General features: G+C 57.0%; 5 protein-coding genes across 5 annotated transcripts; 1 reads left to right on the top strand and 4 right to left on the bottom strand.

Moving 5' to 3' along the window:
- Positions 1 to 373: 373 nt before the first annotated feature.
- Positions 374 to 1114, bottom strand: SPSK_03608 (cyanamide hydratase; the record flags this gene model as incomplete). Its single annotated transcript, XM_016730445.1, has 1 exon — positions 374 to 1114. One exon carries the CDS (start codon positions 1112 to 1114, stop codon positions 374 to 376), a length of 741 nt encoding a protein of 246 aa, XP_016584604.1.
- Positions 1115 to 2441: 1327 nt separating this feature from the next.
- SPSK_03253 (transcriptional adapter 2-alpha) lies at positions 2442 to 4121 on the bottom strand (the record flags this gene model as incomplete). The annotated part of the gene is made up of 1 exon (XM_016730093.1): positions 2442 to 4121. One exon carries the CDS (start codon positions 4119 to 4121, stop codon positions 2442 to 2444), a length of 1680 nt encoding a protein of 559 aa, XP_016584603.1.
- Positions 4122 to 4726: 605 nt separating this feature from the next.
- Positions 4727 to 6719, bottom strand: SPSK_03168 (protein-tyrosine phosphatase; the record flags this gene model as incomplete). The annotated part of the gene is made up of 2 exons (XM_016730009.1): positions 4727 to 6533; positions 6622 to 6719. The coding sequence occupies 2 exons, from the start codon at positions 6717 to 6719 to the stop codon at positions 4727 to 4729; spliced, it is 1905 nt and encodes a 634-aa protein (XP_016584602.1).
- Positions 6720 to 7991: 1272 nt separating this feature from the next.
- Positions 7992 to 9048, bottom strand: SPSK_03481 (uncharacterized protein; the record flags this gene model as incomplete). Its single annotated transcript, XM_016730319.1, has 3 exons — positions 7992 to 8778; positions 8890 to 8905; positions 8979 to 9048. 3 exons carry the CDS (start codon positions 9046 to 9048, stop codon positions 7992 to 7994), a joined length of 873 nt encoding a protein of 290 aa, XP_016584601.1.
- A 2232-nt stretch (positions 9049 to 11280) lies between these two features.
- SPSK_03680 (uncharacterized protein) lies at positions 11281 to 11775 on the top strand (the record flags this gene model as incomplete). The annotated part of the gene is made up of 1 exon (XM_016730515.1): positions 11281 to 11775. The coding sequence occupies one exon, from the start codon at positions 11281 to 11283 to the stop codon at positions 11773 to 11775; it is 495 nt and encodes a 164-aa protein (XP_016584600.1).
- Between the last annotated feature and the right edge of the window lie 310 nt (positions 11776 to 12085).

Here is a 12085-nt window from a genome sequence, read left to right as displayed (position 1 = left end):
TACCGTCTGTTCGGGCCGTTCAGGTTCCTGAACAACGAGCAGCCGGCGCAAGTTGCCAGCAGCCGTAGTCCACCCCACTGGGAAATGGAGTTTTCAGCCGCTGAATCGGGTTTAGGAGACATTATGCGGCTCCCTATTTGTCAACGCTCGGTTCGAAGCTTCTGGAAAAGGCAACCAGGCGATAACCCGACTGGGGAATGAGCTACCCCGCTGTAACACTCCTATTACGGTTGTAAACTCCCCAACACCCACATGGAACGCGCTGCCCATAAAAGTGATATTTCATTATTGTCGTCGTTCCTCATAAGTACACATATACATTTGCTACGCCTCTACAATTCGCTTCATCCAGCGACCACCGACCGCCCACCTCCTAGTCAAACTCCGCCATCAGCTTGTTGTGCAGAACGCCCTCGGGGAACGCCTCCTCGCCCAGCGCCGTCGTGTGCGCCCACGGCTTGAGCCCGTTTTCCTCGCGGATCGTCTTGGCAAAGCACGCGCTCCAGCCGTTGCGCGGGAACTGCTTGTTGACGTCGACCTTGGTGTCGGGGTGGACGAGGCCCGGGTTGCCGCCCATGTTGTCATAGATGGTGGCCAGCTGGATGAGCTGGCCCAAAAACGTGATTGTGCCCGTGGTGCCCAGGTCCTGGTGGCGGATGATGGCTTCGGCGACGGCCTCGGCCTGCACCTGGGGTGCGGCGGGGGTCAGCTGCTTGCCAACGAGGTCAAGGGCGAGGTAGCCGCCGAAAAACTCAAACGACAGGCGCGTGGCGCGCAAGTGGTCGTGGGTGGTGCCAATGTCGTGCAGCAGCGCGGTCAAGGCCAATGTGGCGCGCGACAGCGTCGCGTTTTCTTTGGGGAACTGCTGCTGGAGGATGGCCGAAGCAAAGTAGTAGACGCGCATGGAGTGGCTGTAGGTCTGCGGTGCGAGCTTGGCCTTGGCATAGGCCTGGACCTGGGCGACGAGGGCATCGTCGCTGGGAAAGGAGATATCCTTGACGAGCAGCGACGACGGTTCGTGGAGATTGCTCTTTCCAGACAAAACCACCTGCGGGTCACGGGCAATGGAAGTCCAGCCGTGCTGGGCCACTTCGGCGTCATTGGAAGTAGCCATTGTGTGGACGTGGAGGCGACCGTGAGATAAAGTCCAGTGGGGCCTATTGGCGACGATGCGGTTGTGATGCCAAGATTGACGATGATGTGGGTATGATACCGAGATTGACGAAATGAAGATGTCGACGATGAAGTCGAAACGAGAACACCATTCCAAGACGCTCAAGAACAGAACCAGAAGCTCGAAGGACAAATAAACTGATCTTGTTTTATACCATTTTTTTGGTGCGTCTACGCATAAAAGGTGTGCCTAGTGGCGGATGACAAACGGCTTCTACATCTCATGGCCCATGTCGGTGTTGCTCTCGTCTTTTGCTCTCCCGTTCCAACGGTGTATAAAAGCGGGTGTTGAGTAATAAGCAGATCCCGAAAGCGACTCAAGGGATTTCTTATATGTAGCGTCCGTCTTAGCGAAACGGCGAGCGTACGCAATCCCATCCGTCAGCACACAAGAGCAAATCCCACCTGTTTTGCCGTTGATTTTGACGACTCTGAAATCCATTCTATGATAGACAAAGCGTTGCCTTATGGCCATTTTCAGAGCACGGTGCAATTATGGACATCATCGTTCAAGGCTGTCTGACGTAGTAGTGTACGACTACAGCAGAAAACTGCTAGTCGTTGGCTCATTCGGTGTTTGCGATGAGACTACGCCATACACGGGATTGATAGGCCCTTTGCGTCGCTTGTCATGCGTGCAGCTTTCGCACATTTTCTACCGAATAGGCAAAAGAGAGAGGAAACGAGGGCACTCCACGCGCCAGGCGCATAAAGCAAGTGATCCGAATGCCGGCGGGAAGGCGCCGAAATACGAGAGAAGCAATAAGGCGCCGTGGATTGCGGAGCCGAAGTTGCACCTTCTTGCGTGTTCACGTGCTTCGGGTTTCGGCGTATTTTGTGAAGCATGCAGATGGGATGGAGATAGTTTACTTTCCCTAAAGGGTAGGTGACTCATGAGAAAAGCTCCCGACGGCTTTTGCATACAGCAAATTCTGTTGTCATCAATGGTTTGGTCTCCAAGCTGACATGGTTAAAGTCTGACGTATTGCTATTTCCACATCGTATCCAATAGACGAGAACCGTAGACGAGAAGCGCAAAGTACAAAAAGCAACGCGATTGCTAACGCGAGTTACTGTAGAGTAAAACAGAATAGAGAAGAAACACCAAAATCACAAGTAAAAACACAACGCCTGCCTAAAAAGCCCGTCCCCACCGTTTTGCATATATAAAGAGTACAGAAGACGTAGAATGAGAGAGAGAATGAGACGTGATATCAGTGTACAACAACGCCGGCAAAGTCAAAGGTGTTTGTTCGGCACCGCCCCTGTCACGCCTTGCCAACCCAGCCGGCATTGACAAAGAAATCAAAGATGCGCGCGCCCTTTTGCGAGTCGAGCCGGCAGATCTCCTTGGCCTGCTTCTTGCGGAGCGTGCCGTTGCCGCGCATGGCTTCCTTCAGAATTTGCTCCTTGATCATCAGGTACGGCTTGGGCTGCAGGCGCACAATCTGGCACAGCTCAATCTCCTCGGGCGTGAGCAGCTGCAGATCGGGCGCGTTGTCTTGCGTGAGGGTGAGCGACGGTATGCCGTAGATGGGGACGGTGGGCTGCTTTTCGCGCTTGACGATGCCGTTGACACCGTTGACGCCGTTGACGCCATTCACCCCATTCGTGTGGCCGTTGATGCCATTTGCATAGTGGCCATTGACACCGTTGGCAACGACCACGCTGCCGTTGGTGGCTTTCGCGTCCTTGTCCTTGTCCTTGTCCTTGTCTTTGCCGTCCTTGTCGTCGCCGTTGACGTGATCCGCAACGGCCGCCGTGCCGTTAGGCAGCGGGCCGTTGATCGGCAGGTCGGGCGCCAGCAGCAGCGCGGCACCACTCGGCGGCTCGGGCGGCGGCTGGTTCTTGTTGTTGCGCTGCGCCGTGGCCAGGCGTTCGCGGTCCATGGAGCCGAGCGGGATGGCCTTTTGGATGCGCTGCGCCTTCTCCTGCTCGTACCTGTTGCCGCTCTCGAGGTCGCCAATCTTGAGGCTGCGCCACTCTTGCAGCTGCGCAATGGCTTGCCGCAAAAACAGCTCGTGGGTCAGGCCGTCGCAGAAATCGCGGAAATCGTCGTGGTTCATCATGCGCGCAAACGGCTTCGCTTTGTTCATGAGGTCGCGCTCTTCCTTGGTGCGTTTCTTGTCGAGCTTGTTGTTCTCGCGGTAGTCGAGCAGGTTGTGCTCAAAGATGACCTTTTTGCGCTCGACGCGCTGTGTGAGCCGGCAATTGTAGATTTCCATGACGGTCAGCTTCAGGTCCATCTCCGGCTCGAGCTCGCCCGTGCGCGGGTTGATGCCGTCGCCCGGGTCGAACTGCATCAGCTGGACGGCCTCTTCGGCCTCGTTGGCGTATTCCGTCTCAAACTCGAGGCGGCCCGGCATGTAGCCTTGGATCTCGTGGCACGACGGCACCGACGCCGTCGGCTTGGTCTTGGGTGTCAGCGCGGGCGCCGCTTTCGCGGCCTCACGCCGCTCTTCAATGCGCCGCTTCTTGCGCGCCTGGAACTCCTCTCTAGGGATCTCGCTGGCGAGCTGCATGTCGTGTGGGCTGCAGCGTTCTGGGAGCGGAAACTTGGACGACTCAATGTAGATCTTGTAGTAGTGGTCGCGCACCTCGTCCTTGTGCCGGTACCCGCCAATGTGGTCGGCGACGTCGGCCCAGGACCCCAGCCCGTAAATCTCGCAGCCCTCGATGAGCAGCAGCTCCTCGTCGGCGCCCCATTCCTGGTCGAAGATGGGAAACGAGTTCTGTTCGATGACGCGATAGGGGTGTGTCGCCGGTTGGTGGGCGTTGCTGGAGGAGCCGTTCGAGAAGCAGAGAACACACAGATCGTACTCGTTGCACGCCGGGTGCGCACATCGTATGCGGACAGTGGATGTGATGTCAACGCTGCAGACATCGCAGACATACTTGACGCCGCCCTCGCCGCCCCGGACGGCCGTCTTCTTGCGGATAACACCCATGGCGTCTTCTTCAGAGTCGGAGCCGGAGTGACGGGGGTTTGGCGGGGCTGGTGTGGCTCCGGATGCCGACAGTGCGACGGTTGTCGAGTGGAGAGGAGGGGGGGATGGAGGAGAGGCGGATGGAAGGTTGAAGGAAAAGGTCGACGAAATAGAAGACAAGACACTCGCGCTACGTCGCAAAAGGCATCTTTCGATCACACGCGCCTGCGCTGACCATCTGCGCCAGGTGATTTGATGAAAAGTCGATGGAAAGAGGCCGATTCGTCGATGGGCCGATGGAGGGGGATTTGCCGGAGGTCGTTGTCGCGCGTGGTTCAGAGCCGGCGTGCTTGAGGGACGATGCGTCGATTTCTAGTGGCGGCAGTGGGCGAGTGGGCAAGGGTGGCGGCAGGTTGTAGCCGTCCTGGGGTAGTTCGGCTTATGTCATCGCACGTGACATATTTTACATACGCCAAGATTCAGGCCCGCGCTTCCATGATCCACGGTCGCAGCTCTGGCAACGGTGATGATGGAACTTCTGTGTTGATGATTGGGACAAACTACTTGATTATTGGCTATGTTTTTCATATTTCTCAACTGTGCCTTTCCTACGACGTCTCGTACTGTCATGATGCCTTTGCAGCTTCTTCTTCGCCAGGGCTGCTCTCGTCCAGGTCCGTTTCGCCTTCGGGCCCACTGGTCTTGACGCTCGCCAGCGCCTCTTCGTGGTCCTCGTCTCGCTCCTTGCTCGCATCGGCGCCATGACGTGGTGAACTGGCAGCGGTCACGCCATTGCTGTCGCCCACGGGAATGCCCGTCACACTGCTCGCGCGACTCACGCCAGCGCTCTCTGGGTCGTCCCGTCGCAGCCCCAAGTGCTTGTTGGCGTCGGGGTCTTCGGGGTTGTTCCCTTGCCAATTCGCTGGCCGCATCTGGGGAACGTCGGCAGTCGCGCCTGCAGGAGCAGCAGTGTCCATTTCGGGGGATGCCTCCTTCTCGCCATTGTGCTCCTGTACGTGCCGCCACACGACCGAGATCCGCTCGGCCGCACGGCTGCCCTTTTGGCTGCTGCCCTTGATGCCGTCCAACTTGTCCCAGTCCAGCACAAAGACTCCGCTGTCGTCGGGTACGCCGTTTTGCTCTGGGCCGTTGCCCTCGAAGAAGGTGTTGAACCACACGTGGGCGACAGAGGTGACCATGGTGAGGCCCATGTTGGCGGCGGTCTTGTTGCGGCGCTCGATGGAGATGTTGACATCGCCGTTGGGGACGCGGATGGGCTGCTCGGGTCTGAAGATGACGGCCTGGCCGCCTGGTTCGTCGTCGGCGGCATAGCGGAAGGGCTGCTTATGTGGTTGTCCATGTGTTGATTCTGACGTAGAGGCGTCGGCCAAAGCGGGCATGGACTCGCTCTTGTTTTGGAGCTGATCGATGTCCATGCTGAGGCCCGAGTCGTTGGTGGAAGCGAGGCCCGCATGGCTGCTGCTGTTTGTTTTGTCTGTGCTGTCTTTGCTGGCCTTGCTGCCGCTGTCGAGTTGGACGTCTGTCCTGGGCCGCCGAATCTTACCGCCGTCCACGACGGGGCTGTTCAGGACGCCAGTGTTGCTTCGACTGCTTTGTGGTGGATTGTCTCCGCTGCTGCCGTTATTGCTGTTGCTTCCACCGCCTCCACCGCCTGCACTGAATCCGCCCGCCATGTCTGACACGAGATCCAATAGGCCGCCACCACCCGGCGCGTCCCCTTGCACAACATACCGCTCGCGGTTCTTGAACGTGTGGAACACGTGGATCTGCTTGCCCTCGTCCACGTAGCCCTCGACCGCTAGCTTGACGCCATGTCGCAGCCCGCGGAAGTGAATCTCGACAATCTCGACGGCGCGGTCCACGTAGGCCGGTTTGCCCGCCCGCACCCACCGGTCGACATACGTGATCCACCGCAGCTGCGAGGGGATGGTCACGCCGCTGCCAAACTTGGGCCGCATGCGGCGCTCCGTGAAGCGGTCGAGCGCCTGTTTCGGTGTCCACCCGCACTCTGCAATCAGGTAGCTGCAGGCCATTGTGCCCGACCGGCCCTTGCCCGCCTTGCAGTGAACGACCGCGACCCTCCCTGTCTTTTTGTCTCCTCCTTCGCCCCCCTTTGCTCCCTTGTTTTGTCCTTGTTTGCCGTCGGCTCCCGGCGGCCTCGCGTACTCGTCGCCCAACCACTGCTTCATGCTCGCCAAAATCAGCGGTACTAGTCGAAATGGCGGCGGATGGTGATCGGGCCAGGGGTAGTGCCGGATCCGTCCGTACACGGCCTCGTCCGGGTAGCCCGTCCCCTCGGCACGAAATTCCCAGATGGCCCAACCGTCGCCATGTTTGCGGTCGAGAAAGGCGACAAGGCGGTCGAGAGGATTGCGGTAGGCGAGCTGCGGGTAGGTGATAGACGGACCGGACCTACGGTTTTTACAGTTTGGTTAGAATAACTATTGGTAATGGGACGGCAATTGGGAGGGAGGGGGGCCAACTGGGAGGGGAGACTCACGTTGCAATGATGTTGCTAGTGACATAACAGAGATCGAGACCGGTCTCGTCGTGGCGGGCTCGCGGCCCGGCGACAATCTGGCGGAGCAGGGAGGCCATTGTCGGGGTGTGGAGTCGTTTGTGTAAGGTGAAGAGTGAAGGAGAAGGAAAAGACGACGCAAAAACGAACAAGACAATAAATGTCACAATAAAGTCCCACTGCAATGTGGTTCGGTCCGACGTTTGGTGTTGGCGTTGTTGAGCCGTCGAGGAACCCTCGTTGCAGGGCATTGCAGATGGCTATGACGCCTAGACCGCGACCCAAAAGACCAAGCAGATGGGACAAGAACGACGTCATGCGGGCTTAGCGTGATGGAATGGAGCTTGCCTTTAGAACGTAGCCCAGATGGAGATTGCGGCGGTGGTCCACTGTATTTTAGGCGGCCTCCAGTGATCAAATCAAGTTATACGTCACACACCTGTGGGAATACAGGGCACAACTGCGACAGCGTCTACAACACAAGACATATTCACCACCAACAGATTGTGCAATGCGACCACGATGAATACTTTTAACGAAATACAATAAAACATTTAAAAGTAACAATGGCACCACTATTCTCACAGCCTTCAACGAGTAGAGTTATGCCAAGGTCAACCCGATCGGCCGTACGAGGACTGCCCAGTGGCGGCGCAGTCCTTGGCAAAAGCAGTTCGACGTAATACACCAGACAGGCACGTGCATCGAGTTAAAGGAATTGAACAGGCAAACACAAAAAGCGCACGAGGACACGCTGCCAGGGAATAGAACAGGAACAGGCTGCAACAAGATTAACGATAATGAAACGCAATACAAAATACATAGACGACAAATGCAAGTAATGCAAAAAGAATGCAAAAAATGCAAAAAGCAGAATAAAACACTACATGTAGCTTTGAACCCGTTTTGCGCCTGGCGGGCAAGGCCCAGCGTTGGGCCATTCCGTTTCCCCGTCTGTGAAAATGAGAACCCGCTCCGTCCGCCGTCCCATCTGGTCGTTACTACTCTTCACCCTGTTCACCCACGTCTTCCTCTTCGTTCTCGTTCCATCTTGTTCTCTTCTTCCGACTCTTGTATAGCCACAACCTCCAACCTTTACCCCCTACCTCGCCCCTGTCGTCTCTCATTGATTACTCTTGTGAGTCGAGCGTTTGCTGTGACGGTCATGCGCGGTCTGCCAAATGAGTGCCGTCTCGTTTCGTAGTTGCGTGGTGGCCGTCATGTCCAAGTGTTGCCTGGCGACTGGTTATGTCGCTTGTCGACAGTTCCGGTCGCCGTTGCACGGCGAGTGATCGTGCGTGGTCGTCGGATGGTTTGAGTTTGCAGCATCCACGCGCACGCCCCTTAGCCCCTTACTGTGTCTTGCGCGGAGCCTGGGCTGCACCGCCAACGTACTTTTGCACGTCGGTGGCGGCATAGGCCTGGCGGACACCGTTCTTGGTCGTCTCCCAGATCTGGCGCACGGTCGGGTTCATGCCCTGGGCGCCGGTGAGGTTGTCGATGCGGGCCTCGATCTGGCCAAAGGTGCTCTGGACGTGGGTGCTCTGCGAGAAACGAGCACGCAGGAACGCGGTGTAGACGGCCAGCAGGATCCACGAGCCCTTGGCAAAGGTAACGGCAGACAAAAACAGGCGGCCCCAGAGGACAATCTCAAGCAGAGCCACAACGGACATGGACGAGTCGTAGTACTGCTTGACAAACTTGCCAATGGACTCGGCGACGGGGTGGGTGGCATACTGGGGCTTGGCGTCGGGCGCCGCGTTGGCGGCAGGGGCGAGCGGCTTGGGGGGCGCCAGGGTCGGGATGAGGTTGGTGCGGGTGTAGGTGGCGACGTGGAAGACGGAGTAGATGGTGTAGGGCAGCATGGCCAGGATGTACTGGCGCGAGTAGAGCCAGACGAGGGCCATGAGCAGGTACTGGACGTTCTCGTCGGCCAGAAGACCGGCGGCACCGGCAGCACCGGCGGGAGCGCGGCCGGTCTTGGCGCGGGCCTTGAAAGTCTTGTAGACGACGATGCCGTAGGTAGCGGCGGCGGCGACAAAGGCGGTGCGGTACGAGAAGCGCGGCCAGAACGTGGTGTAGTTGAAGCGGATCCAGGACAGCGCGTAGCGCAGTGTGCAGAGAATGAGCGTGAGGTGGCTGGAGACGTTAGTAAGACATTCAAGAAAGCAGGCGTGCTTGTTATCGCAAAATGGCGCGAGACCTCGAGGAAGCTCAGCTCAAGCTTTGGACAGGACCGATTCTACGCACCCAACAAACCAGCCGACTAGAAGACAGGTTAGCAACTCGGTGACAAAAGGAAGCACAACTTCAAGCTCGCCCGCCGACAGGATCCTTACATTGCAGCGTCTTTGCGAGGGTCAGCAAGCGCTCGGTAAGCGGCAAGCCCGCGGCCGGAGGAGGAGCCATGGTAGCGGCGGTGAAGGGGAGAAGAGGAGAATAGAATGCGAAAGATAAACGAGAGGCAGGAGGAGCAGCTTCGGTCGAAGAGCGAATGCGTCTGTGGATGTGTGTTGGCGTTATCGCAGGGTTGGTGCGGTTTGAGGGTCGTGGGTTGAATGCGGACGAAAGTGTTTTTTTTTATGGCTGGGAGGGGATTCACGAACGTGGCCTTGACCGGGGAAGAGAGAAAAGTGAAGAGGGCAAAGAGTAGTGGCCTGAAGGTGTACAACATAGAGCGGGCACTGGACAGAGGGGGGGCTGCCAAGAACAGAGCAAATAGGCAGGAGAGCATGCTGCTGAGCTTCTGAAATCGCAAAGTTGGCGGCCGGCCCGCCTTCGATTCAGCTCCACACAGTTGGCCTATGCGTCATCGGCGCCACTCAGCGTCGCCTAGCAGCTACGAAAACAGGGAGAATTGGGGCATTGGGGCAACTAGGCCAGGCATGAGGCGATGAGGCAACGAGGCGATGAAGATATCGAAGCGACTAGCTCGTCTCAAAAGCCACCCACTTTCGCTCGTGGATTGGCTGTCAGCGCTGCGTTCCTTCGAGCTTCCCAAAGATCGCAACCGCTCTGTTCCGTCTTGCATTTCATTGCGACTATCCTGCTACCCCAGAAACATTGTTTCCAAACGAAGCCGCAACGCAGGAATGCTCTTTCTCGACCCAGACGCCAGACAGCGATCACTGCTGCAGTGTTTCCGGGGATGGCCGCAACAGGAGGGGATCCGCAGAGCGAGACAGTCTCAAGTCCCCCAAAAGCCTCTAGCACACCTGCTCTGGTCCAAGCTTGCCCCACTGGCCCTTTGGAGCTGCGACGTCATCGGATCGACGATTGTGAGTAGCTGCCTTTTTGTATGAACTTCGGTAGCTGTCTTTGGTCTGGTCCTTTTTGTTCTCGATTCGTTTGTTCCTTTCGGGCATGTATCCCTAGAATGATACAATGGTTAATCAGCAAGTCTGCGCCAGTGGAATGGATTCAACAATCTGCATCCTGACGTCGAAGACCTGAAGAACAGCCACCCGGCTCGACGATCACTGTTTCCAAACCTTCAGGTGGGCTCAAAGGGGGTGGCACTCTAGTTGCAGAGCAGCCTTGCATTCGCTCCAGGTTGTATGGGCGAGCTACACGCACCGAAGGACATCTGGGCATGTAATTGTGGTCGGGTGTGGATGCGAAGGCGTCGACTGCTTCGTGTCAATCGAGGTCGACAAGACCACCGGCACAGATGACGGCAACAGACGACAGCAACAGATTGCACTTATGAATCAGGACAGGATCCAAGAACACCCGCTTAGTAGCATGCAATGTCGATATTGCGTTAACGGGCCGACGACGGGCATTTGCGCTCTCTCGGCGACCCGGACCCTATGAGCCTATCCAATTATACCTGCTCCGGACATGGCACGAGACGGCACGGACACACAAGTGCACTCCTACTGGATCGCATGATGATACAAAGAGAATGCTCTCGGGGCGGAGTACGTCAGACCTGGTGTAGACTTCACAGTCGTTGCCTTGGTGCTTAGCTAAAAATGGGCGACGGATTCGTAGGACATTGGTAGCGCATGAAAAGGCCCAAAAGCCTAAAGGAACCCAAGGAGCCTAAAGAGCATGAGGATCCTACTGGTGTAGCCCAATAAAGCCACCACAAACCGCTAAACCCCGTTCCAAATGCCCCGCAGAGCCCGCCATGACGCTTAAAAAGCCGAACCACAGGACGGACTTCCCCACCAAATACTCGCATTGACGGCGTGAATAAAACGGCCGCGCCTGGCAGCACGGAACAGCGCTCCAGTGGCTAGAACCGCGCCGGAGTCTGGTGGATTGGGGACAAGGCTGCGCCAGCAAATGTAACAGTGTACTGCAGTCCACATCGTCCACATATTCAATAGCATCGTACACCTATACACCAGACAACTATCCTTGAGCCGTTCAGCCGTTGACAATGTAGACCAATCAGAGCAGCACACGCAAACATATCTCACGCATTGTGCCTCCGACGGTCGACGGTGCTCGTAAACGCCGACGCAACAGCAGCGTTGGCGGTGGTCTGGATGTGTATAAGTAGAGGACCGCCGTAGAAGTCTGTCTGTCTCGCTTCATCTCATCGACATCAACACGTCTACACAGGCACAGAGAACAACGTACACCACCACCACCACCACCACCACCACCACCACCACCACCTCCACCACAATGACGACCATCTACCTCGCCCATACCGTGCCGGTCAACCCGCCGGGCGCCACCCCTGTCTTGTCCGAGGCCCAAGTCTTTGCCGGCTTCCAGCGCAAGATCCGCCAGCCCGGGGAGTTTGTTCCGGCCATCGCGGCGTCCGAGGTCCTGTCGGACGCCGACGGTGTCGTCAAGCGTAAGGTCACCTTCAAGGCCGCCCCGAACGCGGACCACCCCACGCAGGTCGTCGAGGTCTGCACCGAGCACGCGCCGCACCGCGTCGACTACGCCCTGGACAATGGCAGCACCGTCCTCAACCTGATCAGCACGGGCTCCAGCGGCAACGCCGACGACCTGTACGTGACCTATGCCTTTGCGTGGAAGCACCCGGAGTCGCTGGCGGTGGGCAGTGCCGAGTACAGCGAGGCGGAGGCGCGGCACAAGGCCGTGGCCAAGCTGGCGGTGGAGTCGAGCATCGCCACGACACGGCGGCTCGTGAGCGAGGGGGCGATTTAACGGGAGCAGGAGCGAGAGGGGAAAGCACGTTTATCAAATTCAAAAGCAAACAGTTACAGGAGTCCCCTCTCATGTTGAATCATTGATGTTAGATTGATATTGAATTGTTAGGGGCTGGTATGAAAAGAGAACATTAGATTGTGATACAACATGCAGTGAAAACAAGAGTGAAACCCCCCAAAGTGCATTGCAAGAAACACAAAATACATACACACCCGTCTCCATAAAACTTATTCGTTTTATTCGTGAAGTGTATATATTTTATTTTACTTAAATTAGCCTCCTCTTCGACTTTCATTTTTATTTTTTT

Source organism: Sporothrix schenckii (assembly GCF_000961545.1).
Source record: "Sporothrix schenckii 1099-18 chromosome Unknown Cont47, whole genome shotgun sequence".
Lineage (NCBI taxonomy): Eukaryota > Fungi > Ascomycota > Sordariomycetes > Ophiostomatales > Ophiostomataceae > Sporothrix > Sporothrix schenckii.
This window is presented reverse-complemented; position numbering and strand designations above follow the sequence as displayed.